We start from the raw sequence: 25,057 nt of genomic DNA on the forward strand, positions 1-25,057 counted from the left end.
GGGGTCATATTAGTGTGTGTAGCCCAAATTGACGCTACAGACAGAAATGGGCAGATGGGTGGTACCGAGGACAGATGGGCGGTACCGAGGACAGATGGGCGGTGCCGAGGACAGATGGGCGGTACCGACTACAAGCGAGTCCCGTGACGCTTGTCTCATGACGTTTTTTTGACAAGACAGGTTTTCGGCATGTCTCATGGTCTGACAAACACCTCTGTAGCTCGGCCACCTTCCACCGCAAATGCGAAAGGCCGCCATTTGTGGATGGGGTGGATTGAGACGCAGCCCATGCAAAAAAATATAGATATCTGTAGCTTAAACCGATGGATTTTGATGGGGATTTTTGTATTTATTATGCTAATTAGATTTCCACTGTGGTGCGGACATCGACTCGAGAGTTTAAAGGCTTGCACACATCGCACCGATCTAGCTTTCGTCTGCCGATCAGTCAGCGTGTTTTAAGGCTTGCACACATCGCACCGATCTAGCTTTCGTCTGCCGATCAGTCAGCGTGTTTTAAGGCTTGCACACATCGCACCGATCTAGCTTTCGTCTGCCGATCAGTCAGCGTGTTTTAAGGCTTGCACACATCGCATCCGATCTAGCTTTCGTCTGCCGATCAGGCAGCGTGTTTTAAAGGACCGTCCACTTTCGATGTCTGTGACTGCCCAAAAAATTTTCACGCAATTCTACATGTAAAATCGGTGCACACTCGGTTTGCAAATTACGTTCAGAGGTGCTAAGTACTCTCGGCCAGCAAACGCTATTGGTATCTCTCTCATCCATTACGGATCTGCAATGTTACCAGTTTCAGTGGTGGTCTAGCCCTATGCTATGTGCCGAATGTCACCAAACTCTCTTGGGTCTGTCTCTCTGTCTGTCTTCTCTCTCTCTCCTGTCTCTCTGTCTCTGTCTCTCATCAGCACTTGAATTCATTGTTCTGAGTCGGAGGGGAGTTTTAGCAGTTGTCAGCACTCGCTCCCCCTCGACGCGTCGTTTTCCATTTTTAAAGTCATGAATCATCTGGTTATGCTGCTTGTTGTCTGCCTCTGTGCCAGCCAGGCCCCAAGGTGGAAGGCCTGTGATACTGTCATCCTGGTTCCTGCATCCAACACTGTTCTGTTGTCTCTCTCTCTCTCGCTCTCCTTTTGTTTGGCCGCAGTACAACCTGCACAATGTTCCCTCAAAAGTAGTACATTTGTTTGTTTGTTTGGTTGGTTGGTGCTCTGTTCTCTGTCATTGTGTCAACCCTGATGTGTTGACAGCGATCTGAAAGATGTTAAGATCATTTGCTGTTGTTATTAGATACATTTTAACCTGTCTGTCTGTAACCACTCTCTCTCCGTGGGTTCGGAAGAAATCCGATGTTTCCGTTTTTTCAAGGATACAGTATTTTCAACCCAACTTCTGTTTCCCCTGAAAAACGTTTGTGGGCACTCCGCTGAGGAATCTTTTACCAAGGCGGTTGGGTTAGTCCTGTAACAGTGTTCTCAGAGAGAAGTCTGGGGAGTATTAAAATTATTCTGGCAATGTCATAAAGCTGTTCTCCACAGTCAGATCTGGCTGGGCTTTTTATGGTCCTGACCACGTATAAGATGTTACCCGTGACAGTTCTGCATTGTCAGGCCTGATATTTGAAGGCATTCTTTTATTTACATTCCTTTGCTGCATCATCACTTCTCTTGTGTCTGTCTGTCTGTCTCTCTGTCTCTCTGTCGGTCTGTCTGTCTCTCTGTCTAATTCTGTCTCTCTTGGTCTGTCTGATTCTGTCTTTTTCTCTGTCTGACTGTCTGTCTGATTCTGTTTGTCTCTCTGTCTGTCTCTCTGTCTGTCTGTCTGTCTCTGTCTGTTTCTCTGTCTCTTGGTCTGTCTGAGTCTGTCTTTTTCTCTGTCTAACTGTCTGTCTGATTCTGTTTGTCTCTCTCTGATTCTGTCTGACTGTCTGTCCGTATGTCTGTCGGTCTCAGTCTGTCTGTCTCTCTCTGTCTGATTCTGTCCGTTTCTCTGTCTCTCGGTCTGTCTGATTCTGTCTGTCTCTCTCTCTGAGTGTGTCTGTCTCTGTCTGTCTCTGCCTGTCTGTCTCTGCCTGTCTGTCTCTCTGTCTCTGTCTCTGTCTCTGTCTGTCTCTGTCTGTCTGTCTCTCTCTGTCTCTCTCTGTCTGTTTCTCTGCCTGACTGTCTGTCTGATTCTGTTTGTCTCTGTCTGACTATCTGTCTGATTCTGTTTGTCTCTGTCTGACTGTCTGTCTGATTCTGTTTGTCTCTCTCTCTCTGTCGGCCTCTCTTAAGGCGCCAGCACACTTCAGTTAGGCGAACCGGACGAATGTGCTCGCATGCTTCCTTAAAAGGCCTACACTTATCGCAGTGCTTGAGGCGTCACTACAGACCCGGGTTCGATCCCAGGCTGTGTCAAAACCGGCCGTGACCGGGAGTCTCATAGGGCGGCGCACAATTGGCCCAGCGTCGTCCGGGTTAGGGGAGGGTTTGACCTGCTAGGGCTTTACTTGGCTTATTGTGCTCTAGCGACTCCTTGAGGCGGGCCGGGCGCCTGCAGGCTGATTTTGGTCGTCAGTTGAACAGTGTTTTTCCTCTTACACATTGGTACAGCTGGCTTCCAGTTTAAGCCGGCGGTTGTTAAGGAGCGAGGTATGGAGGACGCAAGACTCGACCTTCCCCTCTCCCGAGCTCGTTGGGGAGTTGCAGAGATGAAACAATATTGAAATTGGGGGAGATAAAAAGGGTCAAATAAAAAAAGAAGGCCTTCACTTGAAAGATTAGAAAAAAGCAGCAATAGTACTGTTTGTCCATTTTGAGACACCATAGCCAAACAAACCAGTTATTATTATTATTTTTTTTTTTTTGCAGAGATCTTAGTCGTGCAATTTTCCATCTAACTAAGATTTTTGGTGCAGTATTTATCAGGTGAAAAGATTTGCATGAAAACGTTGAATGACAATAATACTTTATTGAAGAATCCCTACTGTTGACCAATCACCGACGAAGGGGCTTAGACTTCGGGTTACAGGTGGAAAAACCCTTACGGAAGTCCAAAACGAACAAAAACGTCACAAAATCTCTTTGTAATATATGCACAAACTCTTCCGAACTGTTTCAGTTGAGAAGCATGCGGACGCCTTTACACACACAAACACATACACACACACACACACCTCAACCACAGCGAGTTAAACAGCCCCCTGTCGCATTGCCTCATTTCTGATTATAGAAGTAACATCAGCGGCTTTTAGTTCCTGTCATATGCTCCTCTTGCTTGATGATAACACTGATGATGTTTTTGAATTGGGTAATAATATCAGGGGCTTTTTGGTCTCTAACGTCACTACAATAACGTTGACGATAATGCTGATTAGGCTGTAACTTGTAGCCTAAAAACCCTGTTTGTCATGGACCCATTATCAGGCAACATTAAATAAACATTAAATAAATATGCAGAGATTTTTTGTTGTTGCCTACTATCGTTGATGCGTGATCTACTGTCAGGCGGCCTAGTGTTTAGAGCGTTGGGCCAGTAACCGAAAGGTTGCTGGATCGATTTCCCCCGAGCTGACAAGGTAAAAATCTGTCATTCTGCCCCTGAGCAAGGCAGTTAAACCCACTGTTCCCCGGGCGCCGAAGACGTAGATGGCGATTAAGGCAGCCCCCTCTCTGGTTCAGAGGGATTGGGTTAAATGGAGAAGACCCATTTCAGTTGAATACATGTTTCCTGATATCGATGTCGTTGTCCAGATCACATCCTGAATATGAGGATTTAAACAAGGTTGAGATGAAGTTGTTTGGGACTGTATATATATAGAGATATATAGAGAGAGAGAGAATCTGTGTTGTAGACAGCTGCAGACTCTCCTCTCCCAAGCTGCATGGGTTCTAATCATAGAATTACTAGAACCGACGTCCCCATTCATGTCAAAGTTCTGTGATCGGGGGCTGGCAGCCATATTGAGTACCCACTTCCCATGAGTACCAGTTGGTGAACCAGTCTAATTGCTGTGAACCAAGGGACTTTGCCTGTTCCAGTAATTGTATTTTTACGCTAATCCTCCAAGCATGATCCAACTGGCATGGTCAGCCTGACAAATGGCACCCTATTCCCTATTTAGTGCACTAGTTTTCACGGTTAAAAGTAGTGCACTATAGGCAATAGGGTGGCATTTGGAACGTAGCGATGGTCAGCCTCCCTCCAGTCCTGCCAAGCCCTCCAAACCTGCAGAGTGGAGCTTACTTCTGTTGGCACAGTCTGTTAGACTTGCTGCCTGGCCACAAAGGACACACATCCGCACACTAGAGAGTCAGTGTCACAAACAAACCCCATTGATTACTGGGATACTGACCACAAACTGAGGGATTGTGTTCACAAATGATGCACCAGAGCCACTGCAGATTGCAGAAGAAACTCTCAGCGGGGAATAACGTCAATGGCTAAATACATCTATTTGTTTGACTCTCTCCTTCTATCGTATCGCTGGTTGTGCATCGACTATCTGGTAGTCTGTGCCTGAATTTATTCTGTGGCTTTGATATTGAAAACTTAGTTTAGGCTAACGAACAAATGTAAAACCAATAATCTGCATACATTTCTGAACAAGTTCAATTTCCACGTGTTTCTCTTTTGCTCATTAAGAAGAAACAAAAAGATTCCGGTCTTGGGGGCGTGGTTCTATGTGGCAGTTACTGTTAGTTTAACGAGACACCATGGCAACAAAGCTAAGCGTCACTTCCTCAAAATATCCCCCGAATGAATCTACGATAACTGTTGATGTTTTGGACAGGGATATTTTTAGTTGCGCAATTATTACATCTGACTAAAGGTGTTTTAGTGCAGTATTTCTCATGTTTAAAAAACAAACAAAAAAACAGTGTGTGACGTGTCGTCTTATGTAAACAAAGTCCGCTGCGCTGCGGGCAGGTCTCTCTCTGCCGGTGTGTTCTGCGGTAGGAGTGGATAGAGCGCAGCCACCGTAGCTGCGTGTCTATCCCCTGTTATTAGTGGACAAGTGAGCGTTGTGGAAATCAAAACCCAAATCCTCAAGTAAGTCATGACGAACTCACAAAACTCAGTTTTGGACGAGATGGATTTTATGACCTATATTATTATTATTAAAATTCTGTATACAATGTTTCTGATTTAATATCATTGCCACATTGGCCGTTTTCCTGTCAGAGAAGTTGTATATTGCCTTCAGTTTCGCTCTAGATTTTTGTTGATTTTGAGTGGTAAGGAAGGTGTTTGTGCTCTTATCTAGTACATGTGGTGCCTGGGGACTGAGATGGACAGTACATTACTCTCTTCGTGGTGTCCTTTCTGATCCCATCCAGGAAAGTATGGTTCTGGAAAGTCAGGTCATTGACTGAATGACCTTGTTGCTCTGGTTACGGTGGACAGATTGAGAAGGAGAAATATGTTCTAGAACCCAAATTGCATCTCTCCTCTTCACACACTGCAGAAAGACTGCTGCACCACAATGAAATAGATCATAGATTTACCGTAGAACATGCATTGCACACTATACACGAATCTGAAAGAGAGAGAGAGAGTGTGTGTGTGTGTGTGTGTGTGTGTGTGTGTGTGTGTGTGTGTGTGTTTTTAAACAAGTAAATGGTCAACAAAAAATGCTGACAGATTTAGCATCAACTGGAGTCAAGTAGGTCTTTTATTCGTTTTTCAGTTCAGCCCTGGTAAAAAAAAAATACAGCTATAAATTCAGACAATATGGTGCAGAGTAATGTTGCATCAGCGCTTTTACAGCGCTGATCAGCTTCAAGACATTAAACAGAACTGTTCTAGAGGGATTTTTATTTCAGTCCCAGGCCCCGTTTCCATCTTTTAACATATTTTTAAAATCACTTTCTCTCCTTTTTAAAAGTACAGTTAGTATGTAGGCCTACCAGGCCTATTCTGTCAGAGGGAGTTTCCTCTTTTAGGCCTACCAGGCCTATTCTGTCAGAGGGAGTTTCCTCTTTTAGGCCTACCAGGCCTATTCTGTCAGAGGGAGTTTCCTCTTTTAGGCCTACCAGGCCTATTCTGTCAGAGGGGGTTCCCTTTTTTAGGCCTATTCAGTTTACTTTAAAATGCCAGAGGGAGTTTCCTCTTTTAGGCCTATTCAGTTTACTGTAAAATGCCAGGGGGAGTTTCCTCTTTTAGGCCTATTCAGTTTACTGTAAAATGCCAGAGGGAGTTTCCTCTTTTAGGCCTATTCAGTTTACTGTAAAATGCCAGAGGGAGTTTCCTCTTTTAGGCCTATTCAGTTTACTGTAAAATGCCAGAGGGAGTTTCCTCTTTTAGGCCTATTTAGTTTACTGTAAAATGCCAGAGGGAGTTCCCTCTTTTAGGCCTATTCAGTTTACTGTAAAATGCCAGAGGGAGTTCCCTTTTTTGTTTTCCCTGCAGCTTTTTGTGTTTTTTTAGTTTCCCCTTAAAACTGCTTGAAGAGGTTTTTGACTGTTTGTGTTGAACCTTTGCAGTAGACCCTTGTGGTGGACTGTTGTTCAGTTTCCTACAACCCCAGCTGCGCTCTCAGGCTAGGCTAACGGCTCTCAGGCTAGGCTAACGGCTCTCGGGCTAGGCTAACTAGGCTAACGGCTCTCGGGCTAGGCTAACGGCTCTCGGGCTAGGCTAACGGCTCTCAGGCTAGGCTAACGTCTCTCAGACTAGGCTAACGGCTCTCAGGCACTATGCCTGGCTGGCCAGAGAGAGGAGACTGGTCCAGCTGAACCCTACTCCAAAAGGAGAACTTTGCTCTCGTCTTAACCCAAGATGGTACACTTACTTGCTGCCGTATTTACATGTTAGACCTGCAGATTGCAGGCCTAACCTATCCATCTTGATATTGGTATTTAAACAGTGTTGGTAAGTGGTTTGGTTTCTGATATGGTTGAGTGAGAACCCAGAGACTAGCCTGACCTGTCCCCCTCGTCCTAATCTCATCCAAATTATTCTAGCAGCCCTGGCTGTGTGATAGCATGGCTGTCCCTCTCAGGTAGGGTGCCCTCTGCTCAGAAAGAAAAGTACTATATTTTAGCAGGCCGCAGAACTTAAGCCTAGTTCACATTGGCAGTTTGAAGTGACATAAATCCTTTTTTTTTTTTTTTTTTGCATATCCGATTAAAATCTGTAATTTTTCCTGCAGTCTGATTCCTGGCCAAGCGACATGTCTGAACAGTCAAATCTGATCCTTATTTGCCCTCAAGTGTTTTTTTTTTAAAGACTTATTTGGCATATCCTTTTGCTTGCTAGCTACTCTGTTGACAGTTTGAGAAGAACATGTGGTAGCTAACTAGCTTGTTAATTGTTTAAAAACAAACGACTGAATGTGCTAAACAGCTACCTCGCTAGCTAGTTGACTGCTGTGGCTAGCTAAACAGCTACCTCGCTAGCTAGTTGACTGCTGTGGCTAGCTAAACAGCTACCTCGATAGCTAGTTGACAGCTGTGGCTAGCTAAACAGCTACCTCGCTAGCTAGTTGACTGCTGTGGCTAGCTAAACAGCTACCTCGATAGCTAGTTGACAGCTGTGGCTAGCTAAACAGCTACCTGGCTAGCTAAACAGCTACCTCGCTAGCTAGTTGATAGCTGTGGCTAGCTAAACAGCTACCTAGCTAGCTAGTTGACAGCTGTGGCTAGCTAAACAGCTACCTCGCTAGCTAGTTGACAGCTGTGGCTAGCTAAACAGCTACCTCGCTAGCTAGTTGACAGCTGTGGCTAGCTAAACAGCTACCTAGCTAGCTAGTTGACAGCTGTGGCTAGCTAAACAGCTACCTTGCTAGCTAGTTGACAGCTGTGGCTAGCTAAACAGCTACCTCGCTAGCTAGTTGACAGCTGTGGCTAGCTAAACAGCTACCTCGATAGCTAGTTGATAGCTGTGGCTAGCTAAACAGCTACCTTGCTAGCTAGTTGACAGCTGTGGCTAGCTAAACAGCTACCTAGCTAGCTAGTTGATAGCTGTGGCTAGCTAAACAGCTACCTCGCTAGCTAGTTGATAGCTGTGGCTAGCTAAACAGCTACCTAGCTAGCTAGTTGATAGCTGTGGCTAGCTAAACAGCTACCTCGCTAGCTAGTTGATAGCTGTGGCTAGCCAAAAAAAGAACTTGTTTGGAAAGTTTGATTATCTTATCCTTTGAGGCTTTAAAAGTGTTCGTACACTACGATTATGAACATTGAAAGCAACTGGGAAACGTCCATGGCGGTGCTAGGAAGCAGGAGCACCACCACCAATCAGCCTACACCAGTGCGTGCACACCCGTCGTTACTATGACAACTAGTTTAGCAATGTCAGCAAATGACTTATGTCTGAACACACACACACACACACACGTCTGATTTGGTCACATGTAACTTCCTGTTTGGACAGTCAGTATTCCAAAACGTATTTGGAAAAACAACTGATTTGAGCATAGAGGCCTGCGGTGTGAACAAGGCTATAGTTGCCATGGGAACCGTGACGAGGGGATTTTTTTGGAAGGAGGGTTTGGCAGCAGGGATTTGGGAGGTCCAATCACCCCTGCCCTGGCTCTTTCTCAATTATCCAAACGGTCTGTCCAGGTGAAAGCCAGCCTAATGATGCGCTTCAACCATCAGCGCTGCATGAAGGGGACGAGACGACAAGAGGAAATGGATATTTGAACTAGAGCCTCTTCTCCTCTCGCTCCACTCCGCCTGTCCTGTTTCCTAAGTAACTGGTGCTGCTGCTTTTAATAAATAATAAGACTAATCCCCTTAGCTAATCCCCCTCATGGTCCATTATGCTTTAATGTGCCTCCTCAACATAAGCTCATGATTTGGCCAAAGTGTTCTCTGCGCAGGCCCTAGGTGGTCCTGGTTTTGGAGTAGGGGAAGCGAAGGGACAGTGAATTTAGAACAGGCTAAATTCCAGTATCTGGCTATCTGCTCATGGTGCGCTAGCTACCTACCTTACCGTCTATGTTGAGGTCCATGTGTGTTCACCAACACAACACTGAATCAATCGAGTCGGTCCATATATAGTTTTTCAGACTGCTATTTCACCGGAGGTGTTTGTTTCAGTGTGGTACCACCTGTGTAAGGTTGACACACTGTACAGGCTCTGCTCCATGGATAGACCTCACTCTGACTGTACTGAGGGAGGTTGGAAGAACACAGGAGTGCTTTGTGGGTAAGGGCCAATGATGTCTATAAACCCTGAATTGCTGAAGCTATTTATTGGTCAATGAGAGGCTTTGAAGTAGGGCTGTCCCCGATTTAGAGAGAATCTTGGTTGACCGAGAGTCGTCTGTACTTTCGACCAATCGATTGGTCAAGTTATTATTATTTTTTATATACATCCTATGTGTTTTAATCAAATCAACTGTATGCACTGAGCTTGTCTGATGCTTTAAGTGCACTGTTTGATGAAACAATTAAGACACAGATAACTAGAGGGAATCCGACCGCAATTGATTTGATTGTGCCGGGCCGGGCTGGGCTCAGATTTGATGCGCTGTGTGAAAAAAGACAGAGAGGGACTGTGCGACCCGTTGTCTCTCTGTCCTCCCTGCTGCAGCGACCACCACAGAACATCAGCAGTGTGTATCACACTGTCTCTGCTGCAGCGACCACCACAGAACATCAAGTGTGTATCACACTGTCTCTGCTGCAGCGACCAACACAGAACATCAACAGTGTGTATCACACTGTCTCTGCTGCAGCGACCACCACAGAACATCAACAGTGTGTATCACACGGTCTCTGCTGCAGCGACCACCACAGAACATCAACAGTGTGTATCACACTGTCTCTGCTGCAGCGACCACCACAGAACATCAACAGTGTGTATCACACTGTCTCTGCTGCAGCGACCACCACAGAACATCAACAGTGTGTATCACACTGTCTCTGCTGCCCGAACTGCGACATAATTACAGCCTTTTCTGATTGAAAAGTGTTGTTTACCGAAATCGCTAATTTATTTAGGAAAATATCCCCTCAAACCCGTGCTCTCTTTATGTGACACGTGTGCATCGAATGCACGCGACCAATAGGGCCTGACCTTTAAAGCATGTCATAATCACATTAATAAATTGGTTGTAACAAACTCTGAACACCGGAACACGTGTGACAGCAAAACAGATGCAGAGGACGCGACTGGAAACGGGGGAATGTTTTACTGGTTGCTCAGGAGGTAAAGGGGAAGTCAGATGTGTGGAATACATTTGACTAGTTGTGGAAAATACTGGAGATCAAGAAGGTACGGAGCCAGCACTTCCTGCACATTATCTGTGCCAAACAGGTGCTGTTAGATTACAATAAAAATATTTTTAGGACCGTTTGGAACAATGTAAACAACACTAAATAAATTCTAAGCGTACCAGAGAGCCTGTGATCTGTTTATTTAAAAAACAAAAATAAAATAAAAACAACAAAGACTAAAACCGTTGCATGTTAATTTATCATACAGTAACTCATATACTGTAAGTATTGCATTTTTTAAAATATTTTTTTTAGTAGGATCCCCATTAGCCAACGAAGTATAGGCCTAAGTTACGGTATTAAGTCTAAACAGGATGAGCTCTGAGGCCTACAGCTCGATGGTGGTTACACAAGGCTGCTATACTAAGCCTACTAATGATAATGACATTATTTTATTATAATGATGATCATAATAACAGTAATAATAACGAAGGAGGAGATCAAGAGAAAGGAGGGTTTATTATTATACATTTCTGACCATTTGTAACAGTGACACTAAATCACAGTACACTACAACACTAAATAAATGGTAATTATACCAGAGAGACTGTTCTTGTAAAAGCCTGTTCTTTATCAGACGTTGTGGTTGCTTGAGGTTTGGTGCTCACGGAATCCGTAGTCTATTAAACAAACACTCAAAACAGATATTTATGTGTGTGTGTGTGTGTGTGTATATATATATATGTATGTATGTGTGTGTGTGTGTGTGTGTGTGTGTGTGTGTGTGTGTATATATATATATGGATGGATGATTTATAAAGCCAGGCACATTTAACAGTTAGGCTATTCTCACTATTCTTAGACAAAAGGCTGCTTTCTCGTCTCCTAATTCCACTGCTGCCTCTGTCTCTGTCTCTCCCAGCAGCAGCATCACTTCCCCCTGTCTCTCCCAGCAGCAGCATCACTTCCCCCTGTCTCTCCCAGCAGCAGCATCACTTCCCCCTGTCTCTCCCAGCAGCAGCATCACTTCCCCCTGTCTCTCCCAGCAGCAGCATCACTTCCCCCTGTCTCTCCCAGCAGCAGCATCACTTCCCCCTGTCTCTCACAGCAGCAGCATCACTTCCCCCTGTCTCTCCCAGCAGCAGCATCACTTCCCCCTGGCTGCTTTCTCGTCTCCTAATTCCACTGCTGCCTCTGTCTCTGTCTCTCCCAGCAGCAGCAGCATCACTTCCCCCTGGCTGCTTTCTCGTCTCCTAATTCCACTGCTGCCTCTGTCTCTGTCTCTCCCAGCAGCAGCATCACTTCCCCCTGTCTCTCCCAGCAGCAGCATCACTTCCCCCTGTCTCTCCCAGCAGCAGCATCACTTCCCCCTGGCTGCTTTCTCGTCTCCTAATTCCACTGCTGCCTCTGTCTCTGTCTCTCCCAGCAGCAGCAGCATCACTTCCCCCTGGCTGCTTTCTCGTCTCCTAATTCCACTGCTGCCTCTGCCACATTTTTCTCAACACCAAGATGCTTTGCTATTATTTAATTGTTCTTAAATTTAGCTAGGCAAGTCAGTTAAGAACAAGTTCTTATTTACAATGACGGCCTACTGGGGAACAGTGGGTTAACTGAGGCAGAACGACAGATTTTTACCTTGTCAGCTCGGGGATTCGATCCAACAACCTTTCTGGCTCAACGCTCCAACCACTAGGCCACCTGTTGCCCCATTATGCACGTAGCAACATGGTCTCGGAAAAAGGCGCCAATTCAACAGTGCGCTGATGTTTCAGAACTGTGGACAGCGACCACTATACAACGCTGGAAAAAGCTTATTTGTTATGCAATGATAATATTTTGATTAGCGTTGCACCATTTGTTCGTACATAATATAACCATATACAATTTCAGTAGCACATTTCTTAGATTTCTGGACTGTGCCATCCCCACGGCCTCCACAATGGATCAGTCCACTCAGACAGGAGCCAATCAGATGGCCTCCACAATGGATCAGTCCACTCAGACAGGAGCCAATCAGATGGCCTCCACAATGGATCAGTCCACTCAGACAGGAGCCAATCAGATGGCCTCCACAATGGATCAGTCCACTCAGACAGGAGCCAATTAGACAGGTGTCTTGTGCACCATGATTTAAAAAACAAAAAAGGTGTAGCTATATGCTGGACTAAAGAAATCTTGGTCGACCAACAGTCTGGCAACCTGCATTTTTCATATAGAAACACATTTTAATGTTTTTGTTCAAAATGTTTCCTGTTACAAAATGTTTTGCTACGGTGTGCAATAATGAATACTGGGCTGACAGCTTGGGATTGTCCTGCATCTTGTAGCCCATGCTTTACTGCACGTAGGCCCAGTTGTTAGTGTGTAAAGACATTCCAAGCATGCTTAATAAAGTCACTCCGCACACTTCCTCAACCTGCCTCCTCATAGTGGTGGCATTATGTCGCCAGCAACAAGCCCATTGTATTCTGCGGAGTGCCTGAGAATATGCAGCCTAGCTACTGGCACAAAGGAAGAGACTCAAGTCTCCTCCTACCTCATTTCCACAATTTGTATCGCACTCATTCATACATTGTTTAGAGGTGTTTAAAATACCTTTTAACTTCCTCTGCTTGAGAGTGTGGTCTGTTTTGATTTGTGGTCACAGTGTCGTGTGTGTGTGTGTGTGTGTGTATGCCACCAGCAGCAGGATTGTTTTATCTTTCAGTATGGATTCATCTTTATTTATAGTATCATGTATCTGAGATCTACTGGGTCTGACATGACAATGCTGTCTAAAGTGGCCATGGTATCTGTGAATGATGGCTATGGTATATAGTGTCTGTGAATGCTGGCTATGGTATATAGTGTCTGTGAATGCTGGCTATGGTATATAGTGTCTGAATGATGGCTATGGTATGCAGTATCTGTGAATGATGGCTATGGTATATAGTGTCTGAATGATGGCTATGGTATGCAGTATCTGTGAATGATGGCTATGGTATATAGTATCTGTGAATGATGGCTATGGTATATAGTGTCTGTGGTATGCAGTATCTGTGAATGATGGCTATGGTATATAGTGTCTGTGAATGATGGCTATGGTATGCAGTATCTGTGAATGATGGCTATGGTATATAGTGTCTGAATGATGGCTATTGTATATAGTGTCTGAATGATGGCTATGGTATGCAGTATCTGTGAATGATGGCTATGGTATATAGTGTCTGAATGATGGCTATTGTATATAGTGTCTGAATGATGGCTATGGTATATAGTGTCTGTGAATGATGGCTATTGTATATAGTGTCTGAATGATGGCTATTGTATATAGTGTCTGAATGATGGCTATGGTATATAGTGTCTGTGAATGATGGCTATTGTATATAGTGTCTGAATGATGGCTATGGTATATAGTGTCTGCATGATGGCTATTGTATATAGTGTCTGAATGATGGCTATGGTATATAGTGTCTGCATGATGGCTATTGTATATAGTGTCTGAATGATGGCTATGGTATGCAGTATCTGTGAATGATGACTATGGTATATAGTGTCTGAATGATGGCTATGGTATATAGTGTCTGAATGATGGCTATGGTATATAGTGTCTGAATGATGGCTATGGTATGCAGTATCTGTGAATGATGGCTATGGTATGCAGTATATGTGAATGATGGCTATTGTATATAGTGTCTGAATGATGGCTATGGTATATAGTGTCTGTGAATGATGGCTATGGTATATAGTGTCTGTGGTATGCAGTATCTGTGAATGATGGCTATGGTATGCAGTATCTGTGAATGATGGCTATGGTATGCAGTATCTGTGAATGATGGCTATTGTATATAGTGTCTGAATGATGGCTATGGTATATAGTGTCTGTGAATGATGGCTATTGTATATAGTGTCTGAATGATGGCTATGGTATATAGTGTCTGTGAATGCTGGCTATGGTATATAGTGTCTGTGAATGCTGGCTATGGTATATAGTGTCTGTGAATGCTGGCTATGGTATATAGTGTCTGAATGATGGCTATGGTATGCAGTATCTGTGAATGATGGCTATGGTATATAGTGTCTGAATGATGGCTATGGTATGCAGTATCTGTGAATGATGGCTATGGTATGCAGTATCTGTGAATGATGGCTATGGTATATAGTATCTGTGAATGATGGCTATGGTATATAGTGTCTGTGGTATGCAGTATCTGTGAATGATGGCTATGGTATATAGTGTCTGTGAATGATGGCTATGGTATGCAGTATCTGTGAATGATGGCTATTGTATATAGTGTCTGAATGATGGCTATTGTATATAGTGTCTGAATGATGGCTATGGTATGCAGTATCTGTGAATGATGGCTATGGTATATAGTGTCTGAATGATGGCTATTGTATATAGTGTCTGAATGATGGCTATGGTATATAGTGTCTGTGAATGATGGCTATTGTATATAGTGTCTGAATGATGGCTATTGTATATAGTGTCTGAATGATGGCTATGGTATATAGTGTCTGTGAATGATGGCTATTGTATATAGTGTCTGAATGATGGCTATGGTATATAGTGTCTGCATGATGGCTATTGTATATAGTGTCTGAATGATGGCTAAGGTATATAGTGTCTGCATGATGGCTATTGTATATAGTGTCTGAATGATGGCTATGGTATGCAGTATCTGTGAATGATGACTATGGTATATAGTGTCTGAATGATGGCTATGGTATATAGTGTCTGAATGATGGCTATGGTATGCAGTATCTGTGAATGATGGCTATGGTATGCAGTATCTGTGAATGATGGCTATTGTATATAGTGTCTGAATGATGGCTATGGTATATAGTGTCTGTGAATGATGGCTATGGTATATAGTGTCTGTGAATGATGGCTATGGTATATAGTGTCTGTGAATGATGGCTATTGTATATAGTGTCTGAATGATGGCTATGGTATATAGTGTCTGAATGATGGCTATTGTGTATATAGTGTCTGAATGATGGCTATGGTATATAGTGTCTGAATGATGGCTATGGTATATAGTGTCTGTGAATGATGGCTATTGTATATAGTGTCTGAATGATGGCTATGGTATATAGTGTCTGTGAATGATGGCTATGGTATATAGTGTCTGTGAATGATGGCTATGGTATATAGTGTCTGAATGATGGCTATTGTATATAGTGTCTGAATGATGGCTATTGTATATAGTGTCTGAATGATGGCTATGGTATATAGTGTCTGTGAATGATGGCTATGGTATATAGTGTCTGAACTATGGCTATGGTATATAGTGTCTGTGAATGATGGCTATTGTATATAGTGTCTGAATGATGGCTATTGTATATAGTGTCTGAATGATGGCTATGGTATATAGTGTCTGTGAATGATGGCTATGGTATATAGTGTCTGTGAATGATGGCTATGGTATATAGTATCTGTGAATGATGGCTATTGTATATAGTGTCTGAATGATGGCTATGGTATATAGTGTCTGAATGATGGCTATTGTATATAGTGTCTGAATGATGGCTATGGTATATAGTGTCTGTGAATGATGGCTATGGTATATAGTGTCTGTGAATGATGGCTATGGTATATAGTGTCTGTGAATGATGGCTATTGTATATAGTGTCTGAATGATGGCTATGGTATATAGTGTCTGAATGATGGCTATTGTATATAGTGTCTGAATGATGGCTATGGTATATCGTGTCTGTGAATGATGGCTATGGTATATAGTGTCTGAACGATGGCTATGGTATATAGTGTCTGTGAATGATGGCTATGGTATATAGTGTCTGAATGATGGCTATGGTATATAGTGTCTGAACGATGGCTATGGTATATAGTGTCTGAATGATGGCTATGGTATATAGTGTCTGAATGATGGCTATGGTATATAGTGTCTGAATGATGGCTATGGTATATAGTGTCTGTGAATGATGGCTATGGTATATAGTGTCTGAACGATGGCTATGGTATATAGTGTCTGAACGATGGCTATGGTATATAGTGTCTGTGAATGATGGCTATGGTATATAGTGTCTGAACGATGGCTATTGTATATAGTGTCTGTGAATGATGGCTATGGTATATAGTGTCTGAATGATGGCTATTGTATATAGTGTCTGAATGATGGCTATTGTATATAGTGTCTGAATGATGGCTATGGTATATAGTGTCTGAATGATGGCTATGGTATATAGTGTCTGAATGATGGCTATGGTATATAGTGTCTGTGAATGATGGCTATGGTATATAGTGTCTGAACGATGGCTATGGTATATAGTGTCTGAACGATGGCTATGGTATATAGTGTCTGTAAATGCTGGTTCTGTTGCTGGTGCAGTGTCAGTATGGTTTTATTTTTATTTCAGTATCTGTGAATTTGAGCTACTTTGAGATTTCCAGGTTGGGATTGACATTGCTGGCTAGGATACAGTCAGTCAGTATGAGTAGCTATCTGAGAATGAGATGTACAGTAGTGGGATACAGTGAATGCTACAGAAGCTATCCAGAGATTTAGCCTAGTGGTGTAGTTGTGACAATACTGACTTTAGGGGATGTGGCTCAGCAGATCCCATCTCTCTTTCGCTGCATTGCAGGAGCCATGCAAATAAATAAATAAAACCATCGCTCCTCAACACCTCAGCTGGCTCTGGTGCAGATCACCCTGAGATCCCGCTCTTCCCTCTCTCCTCTCTTTCCCCTCTCCCTTCTTACCTCTCCCCTGTCCCCACTCTCCCTCCTTCCCTCTCCCCTGTCCCCACTCTCCCTCCTTCCCTCTCCCCTGTCCCCACTCTCCCTCCTTCCCTCTCCCTTGTCCCCCCTCTCCCTTCTTCCCTCTCCCCTGTCCCCCTCTCCTGTCCCCCTCTCCCTTCTTCTCTCTCCCCTGTCCCCCCTCTCTTTTCCCCACTCTCCCTTCTTCCCTCTCCCCTGTCCCCCCTCTCCCTTCTTACCTCTCCCCTGTCCCCCCTCTCCCTTCTTACCCCTGCCCCCCCTCTCCTTTCTTACCCCTGTCCCCCCTCTCCCTTCTTACCCCTGTCCCCCCTCTCCCTTCCTCCCTCTACCCTGTCCCCCCCTCTCACTTCTTCCCTCTCCCCTGTCCCCCCCTCTCCCCTCTTACCTCTCCCCTGTCCCCTGTCCCCTCTCCCCTGTCCCTTCTCCCCTGTCCCCCCTCCCCTGTCCCCTCTCCCCTGTCTCTTCTCCCCTGTCCCCCCTCTCCTGTCCCCTCTCCCTTCTTCCCTCTCCCCTGTCCCCCCTCTCCCTTCTTCCCTCTCCCCTGTCCCCCTTCTTCCCTCTCCCCTGTCCCCCCTCTCCTGTCCCCCCTCTCCCTTCTTCCCTCTCCCCTGTCCCCCTTCTTCCCTCTCCCCTGTCCCCCCTCTCCTGTCCCCCCTCTCCCTTCTTCCCTCTCCCCTGTCCCCCTTCTTCCCTCTCTCCTGTCCCCCCTCTCCCTTCTTCCCTCTCCCCTGTCCCCCTTCTTCCCTCTCCCCTGTCCCCCCTCTCCCTTCTTCCCTCTCCCCTGTCCCCCCTATTCCTTCTTACCCCTCTCCTTGACACAATGAAGCAGTATCTGCAGCAGTATCTAGCGTAGGCGGCTGAACTAGGGTCCTTTTTAGCAGTGGTGTAAAGTACTTAATTAAAAATACTTTAAAGTACTACTTTAGTTGTTTTTTGGAGTATCTGTACTTTACTATTTTATATTTTTGACTACTTTTACTACATTTTCCCTGACACAAGTAACATTTTCAGTGCTTAGCAGGATAATAAACATCTTTGTAGCCCACCATAGCCACTCGATCTTTGCTATATTGAATGAGCGAAACGTATTTGGTTGTAATGTTGCAGTGTTTTACATCAAGGGCGGTCGTCCATCCTCCAGGAGAGATAATGGGCGGTCGCCCATCCCCCAGGAGAGATAATGGGCGGTCGCCCATCCCCCAGGAGAGATAATGGGCGGTCGTCCATCCCCCAGGAGAGATAATGGGCGGTCGCCCATCCCCCAGGAGAGATAATGAGTGTGCAGGGTTTTAGTCCAGGCCCCCTCTAACAAACCACATTTTAGGAATGAATCTGCTCAACAGAACCTTGATAAACTGGCTCTGATGTGTTTGAGCAGGGCTTGATCAAAAGCCTTGCACACCCAGCAGCAGCTCCCAGCCTAAGGGTTGACCACGTGTTTTATACAGTTGCCTAAAAGGTGTTCTACTTTGTGGGGGAGTTAAGTGCCTTGCTCAACGACAGGAGATGGTTAATGGGATCCGAAAGAAGCCTCCCAGCGTCTACCACACTACGCTTACTTTTTTTATGTGTACAAGTAGAAGTCGGAGGTCTACATACACCTTAGCCAAATACATTTAAACTCAGTTTTTTCACAATTCCTGACATTTAATCCTCGTAAAAAATCATTGTTTTAGGTCAGTTAGGATCACCACTTTAATTTAAGAATGTGAAAGGTCAGAATAATAGTAGAGAGAATGATTTATTTCAGCTTTTATTTCTTTCATCACATTCCCAGTGGGTCAGAAGTTTACATACACTCAATTAGTATTTGGTAGCATTGCCTTTAAATTGTTTAACTTGGGTCAAATGTTTCGGGTAGCCTTCCACAAGCTTCCCACAATAAATTGGCCCATTCCTCCTGACAGAGCTGGTGTAACTGAGTCAGGTTTGTAGGCCTCCCATTTTTCAGTTCTGCCCACAATTTGTCTATGGGATTGAGGTCAGGGCTTTGTGATGGCCACTCCAATACCTTGACTTTGTTGTCCTTAAGCCATTTTGCCACAACTTTGGAAGTATGCTTGGGGTCATTGTCCATTTGGAAGACCCATTTGCGACCAAGCTTTAACTTCCTGACTGATGTCTTGATGTTGCTTCAATATATCCACACGCAAAGAAGCACTGAATTTGAAGGTTGGCAAATCAAATCAAATTTATTTATATAGCCCTTCGTACATCAGCTGATATCTCAAAGTGCTGTACAGAAACCCAGCCTAAAACCCCAAACAGCAAGCAATGCAGCAATGCAGGTGTAGAAGCACGGTGGCCTTGAAATACATCCACAGGTACACCTCCAATTGACTCAAATGGTGTCAATAAGCCTATCAGAAGCTTCTAAAGCCATGACATAATTTTCAGGAATTTTCCAAGCTGTTTAAAGGCACAGGAAACTTAGTGTATGTAAACTTCTGACCCACTGGAATTGTGATACAGTGAAAATAAAATAATAAATAAATAAATAAAATGAAAATTGTGATAAGTGAAATAATCTGTCTGTAAACAATAGTTGGAAAAATTACTCAGTAGATGTCCTAACCGACTTGCTAAAACTATTTGTTTGTTAATAATACATTTGTGGAGTGGTTGAAAAACGAGTTTTAATGACTCCAACCTAAGTGTATGGCAACTTCTGACTTCAACTGTACCATCGAGATGCCGCCAGTTGTTGGTCATGGAAATGTGGTTAAAAATCATGGAGAATTCCATCTGTCAAAATGTGTATGAGGGGGGGGGGGGGGTTCTATAATGTATTTTTAGATATTGAGGCTTGAAAGTTTATTTTGCTAAATGAGTACATCTAAAGCCTGGGGGCTACTGACACTAATTGGAGTGATGATGATGATAAATAAGGATTTATTTCTACAGAGTGCAGCTATGGAGGAGACCGTCATATGGGAACAGCACACAGTAACTCTACACAGGGTGAGTAGTGCATAGGATACCTCTACCTCTCCTTCTCTCTCTCCCCCTCCTCCTTGTCTCTCTCTCCTTGTCTCTCTCCATGTCTCTTGCTCCTTGTCTCTCTCTCTTCCCTTGTCTGTCTCTCTCCTTCTCTCTCTCTCCCCTTCCTCCTGGTCTCTCTCTCCTTGTCTCTCTCTCTCCTTGTCTCTCTCTCTCCGTCTCTCTCTCTCCTTCTCTCTCTCTCCCCCTCCTCCTGGTCTCTCTCTCCTCTCTCTCTCCCCCCCTCCTCCTGGTCTCTCTCTCCTCTCTCTCTCCCCCTCCTCCTGGTCTCTCTCTCCTCTCTCTCTCCTCCTCCTGGTCTCTCTCTCATCTCTCTCTCCCCTTCCTCCTGGTCTCTCTCTCCTTATCTCTCTCTCCCCCTCCTCCTGGTCTCTCTCTCCTTGTCTCTCTCACCTTGTCTCTCTCTCCTTGTGTGTGTCTCTCTCTCTCTCTCTCTCTCTCTCTCTCTCCTTGTGTGTGTGTCTCTCTCTCTCTCCTTGTCTCTCTCTCTCCGTCTCTCTCTCTCCTTCTCTCTCTCTCCCCCTCCTCCTGGTCTCTCTCTCCTCTCTCTCTCCCCCTCCTCCTGGTCTCTCTCTCCTCTCTCTCTCCTCCTCCTGGTCTCTCTCTCATCTCTCTCTCCCCTTCCTCCTGGTCTCTCTCTCCTTATCTCTCTCTCCCCCTCCTCCTGGTCTCTCTCTCCTTGTCTCTCTCACCTTGTCTCTCTCTCCTTGTGTGTCTCTCTCTCTCTCTCTCTCTCTCTCTCTCTCTCTCCTTGTGTGTGTGTCTCTCTCTCTCTCTCTCTCTCTCTCTCTCTCCTTGTGTCTCTCTCTCTGTGTGTGTGTGTCTCTCTCTCCTTGTCTCTCTCTCTTTGTCTGTCACATCTTTTCAACATTCTTGTCGGCATTTGCCTTTTATATCACCATTGCTTGTCGCAACTGAGCAAGAGACATACAACTTGTGACATTCTGTGGGATGGTTGAAACCCCCATCTCTGTGGGATGGTTGAAACCCCTATCTCTGTTGGATGGTTGAAACCCCTATCTCTGTGGGATGGTTGAAACCCCTATCTCTGTGGGATGGTTGAAACCCCTATCTCTGTGGGATGGTTGAAACCCCTATCTCTGTGGGATGGTTGAAACGCCTATCTCTGTGGGATGGTTGAAACCCCTCTATCTCTGTGGGATGGTTGAAACGCCTATCTCTATCTCTGTGGGATGGTTGAAACGCCTATCTCTATCTCTGTGGGATGGTTGAAACCCCTCTATCTCTGTGGGATGGTTGAAACCCCTCTATCTCTGTGGGATGGTTGAAACCCCTCTCTCTATCTCTGTGGGATGGTTGAAACGCCTATCTCTCTCTCTGTTTGATGGTTGAAACCCCTATCTCTGTGGGATGGTTGAAACCCCCATCTCTGTGGGATGGTTGAAACCCCTATCTCTGTAGGATGGTTGAAACCCCTCTATCTCTGTGCCCTAGCCTCTCTCCATTTTGTCCTTCTTCCCTGCTCCCTCCATCTTCTTTTCCTCCTGCCTCCACTAGTCAGCATGCTGCAAGCCGTACACGTACAGTATGCTCACTGAACACACAATAACAGGACCTTGTTCATTAGGCACCAAATGGAATAAAACTGACTGAAGCGGGGGAGGGACTACCAGGACTTGTCCAATAAGAAACAAGCATTCAGGATTCTGCTCTGTATAAAAGGACAAGACGCACCTTAATGAACGTTGGCCGTGCTCATTAAAACGCCTGCTGTCGACGTTTTGATTCGACGTGTAAAATCGTCTTGAGATGAATAGAAAATGGCCGTTGTTCTGTGGTCACAGGCGATAGGACGCTGCTTTTAACCCACTCGTCGACACGGTCTGTTTTGCCCTTTTTAAAAAAAAAAGTGTTCATGATTCTTCCACCAGGCTGTAGAGCACAAGGTCACAACTTGACCTTCCATACAGGCCAAGGGTCCGGGCATATGAACACAAAAAGCATAGATTGTCAATACAAATCACTGTCTGTCACCCCCCCCGTCCCCCCCCTCCTACACTCCTCCTATTTCCTTGTCTGTCCATTCAACCTTCACCTAATGTAGAAACTGTAAATAACTCGGTCACTGTTTTAGAAGAGGATAAACGGTTGCAAAGGTAGCTATGGTTATGGGGTTATCACTTAGTCTACCTCCAGACTTGAATTATCAGCAGAAACGGCTCACTTGTTAAATAGTCGATAACTTGCTAGCTGTTTACTACTCTCCCCTATCAAACCAATACAGTGCTTTGTTTAGAAAGTGACGTGGTAGTGGAATTGTTGGGACTGGAGAGGTCTGTGATATTTCTCAGTGGTGGTGATGAATACAGTTGTTGTGTTCTAACGTGCTTCTCTTTCTCTCTCTCTCTGTCTCTCTCTCTCTCTCTGTCTCTCTCTCTCTCTGTCTCTCTCTCTCTCTGTCTCTCTCTCTCTCTGTCTCTCTCTCTCTCTCTCTGTCTCTCTCTCTCTGTCTCTCTCTCTCTCTCTCTCTCTGTCTCTCTCTCTCTCTCTCTCTCTCTCTGTCTGTCTCTCTGTCTCTCTTGCTCTCGCTCTCTCTCTTCCTCCCTCTCTCTCTCTCTCTCTTTGTGGTGAATACTATTGTGTTCTGACGTCACACGTGAGTCTCCTGAGTCTCTCTCTCTGGGTCTCTGTATCACCAGGCACCAGGGTACTCAGTGAACATGTCATTTTCCATCTCTGTGCAGGCACCAGGGTTTGGCTTTGGGATAGCCATCTCGGGAGGTCGGGATAACCCTCATTTTCAGAGTGGTGAGACCTCCATCGTTATCTCAGACGTCCTGAAGGGAGGTCCAGCCGAGGGCCTACTGCAGTAAGATCCTTCTCTCCTCTCTTGGGATGAGTTACCGCATGGGCTCTCTTGGTTTGATATAAAGCTGAGGGATGTGGCTTGGAGAAAATGTAACCTCTCTCAAATTCATAGAAGGTGCTATGGATGGTGCAAAATTAAATAAATTAAATCTTTTTTTTTAAACATTTGGTTGTTTACAAAGACATTTGTTTACATTGTTTTACAAGTCACTCTCTCCTACCTTTCCTTCCAGGGAGAATGACAGAGTCACGATGGTCAACGCAGTCTCCATGGACAACGTGGAACACGCATACGCAGTACAGCAACTACGGAAAAGTGGCAAGAATGCTAAAATTGTGAGTATCTTTTTGAGGAACCCTAAGATTTAAAAGTCCTATGTTATAAAGCCAGACTCAGTAAGTCAAAAAAAAAATACAACTTTTTTTGTTTTTTGTTTAATAATATATCTCGAAATGGATAAATGAAAGCTTCATTTGCCATTTGTGTCACTTCAAAGTGATAAAAATTACGTTTTTATGTGTTACGAGTACAGCAGGGTTTGTTTACAAATTGTAGGTCGGAATTCTCCAGGTAATTATGATGCGTAGCTCCTGTTCTCGGGCCTATCTTTTCCTCTGATCCATCCACGACAACAGCAACACATCAACAATACAAATAGGCCGATTTATATCTCTCTTATTTTAAACAAGACTCAAAAATTTGAGTTGAGTAAAATGGAATAAAAGTGTAATTTAGCTGACAAATCCTTGTGATTCATATATTGGCTCCTGGCTGTCTGCCTGTCCGTCTGTGCTATAGCAGTGCAGATTTGAAAACACTGGCCGGGAATGAAATGGGAATTGTGCTGTGATTTTTCATTCAGCAAGGGATTTTTATTATTTTCAACTTGCTAAGACTCGTCACTCACGGCTATTCTAGTGACGGTACCCACATGCTGCTCTGGACCGTGCCAAGGTCTGATAATCACGAGAGCCAGCTAGCTGTCCACTGCTGGTAAGCAAAGATAGTCAGCAAGCTAGCTAGCAAACAGCCCATAGATCCACACACGCATTGCTAAATGTGCATACCGGTGGTGTAGCCCTGCTATACTGCCAACTAAAACCAGCACTTACAGGTTTTATTTGGCAGTATAGAGTCAGTACAGGTTTTATTTGGCAGTATAGAGTCAGTACAGGTTTTATTTGGCAGTATAGAGTCCGTGCAAGTTTTATTTGGCAGTATAGAGTCAGTACATGTTTTATTTGGCAGTATAGAGTCAGTACAGGTTTTATTTGGCAGTATAGAGTTAGTACAGGTTTTATTTGGCAGTATAGAGTCAGTACAGGTTTTATTTGGCAGTATAGAGTCAGTACAGGTTTTATTTGGCAGTATAGAGTCAGTACAGGTTTTATTTGGCAGTATAGAGTCCGTGCAGGTTTTATTTGGCAGTATAGAGTCAGTACAGGTTTTATTTGGCAGTATAGAGTCAGTACAGGTTTTATTTGGCAGTATAGAGTCCGTGCAGGTTTTATTTGGCAGTATAGAGTCAGTACAGGTTTTATTTGGCAGTATAGAGTCAGTACAGGTTTTATTTGGCAGTATAGAGTCAGTACAGGTTTTATTTGGCAGTATAGAGTCAGTACAGGTTTTATTTGGCAGTATAGAGTCAGTACAGGTTTTATTTGGCAGTATAGAGTCAGTACAGGTTTTATTTGGCAGTATAGAGTCAGTCTTGCCCGGGTTTGTTTACACTGGGTCTTGCCCGGGTTTGTTTACACTGGGTCTTGCCTGGGTTAGTTTACATTGGGTCTTGTCCGGGTTTGTTTACACTGGGTCTTGCCCGGGTTTGTTTACACTGGGTCTTGCCCGGGTTTGTTTACACTGGGTCTTGCCCGGGTTTGTTTACACTGGGTCTTGCCTGGGTTTTGTTTTGTCGCCCAAACAAAACAAGGTGTAAAACGTTAACAAAAGGACACAACTGACTGAGTCTGGCTTTAACACCGGTCCACTGATAGAATCCAGCTCTTACTAATATATGAACGTCTGAATTGGGCAGTTCCTTTATCTTTAATACCTGGAGCACAGCACGCTTGGGACTAACCTGTCATCTGCTAAAACCTGGGGGTCATATCTTAGCACCGCCAATGGGCATGGAATGCCCCAGAGGGAGAACTGGAAGTTTCGGGTATAATGTAGTGATATGGCGCTTACCACAGAATAAATTACAACAATTATTACGTATTCGATTTAGTCTCTATGGGGCTAATGTCTTGTCATGAGAGAGAGGGAGGGAGGGAGTTAGAGATTACATGGAAGGAATGGGGGTGTAATCTAGTGACATCGTGCTAAAGTTGTCTTCTTCCTCTT

General features: G+C 44.5%; 1 protein-coding gene across 21 annotated transcripts in view; it reads left to right on the forward strand.

Moving 5' to 3' along the window:
* The window catches only part of LOC110522713 (tight junction protein 1), a 179,497-nt gene that overhangs the window by 89,625 nt on the left and 64,815 nt on the right, over positions 1-25,057 (forward strand). For all 21 annotated transcript variants that reach the window (XM_036969348.2, XM_090231029.1, XM_090231030.1 and 18 more), the window contains 3 exons: positions 19,786-19,842; positions 22,587-22,711; positions 22,944-23,046. In XM_036969348.2, coding sequence (XP_036825243.2) covers positions 19,786-19,842; positions 22,587-22,711; positions 22,944-23,046 — 285 coding nt within the window. The remainder of the gene's footprint in view (positions 1-19,785; positions 19,843-22,586; positions 22,712-22,943; positions 23,047-25,057) is intronic.

Source organism: Oncorhynchus mykiss, chromosome 4 (assembly GCF_057628025.1).
Source record: "Oncorhynchus mykiss isolate SJ-2025 chromosome 4, ASM5762802v1, whole genome shotgun sequence".
Classification (NCBI taxonomy): Eukaryota; Metazoa; Chordata; class Actinopteri; order Salmoniformes; family Salmonidae; genus Oncorhynchus; species Oncorhynchus mykiss.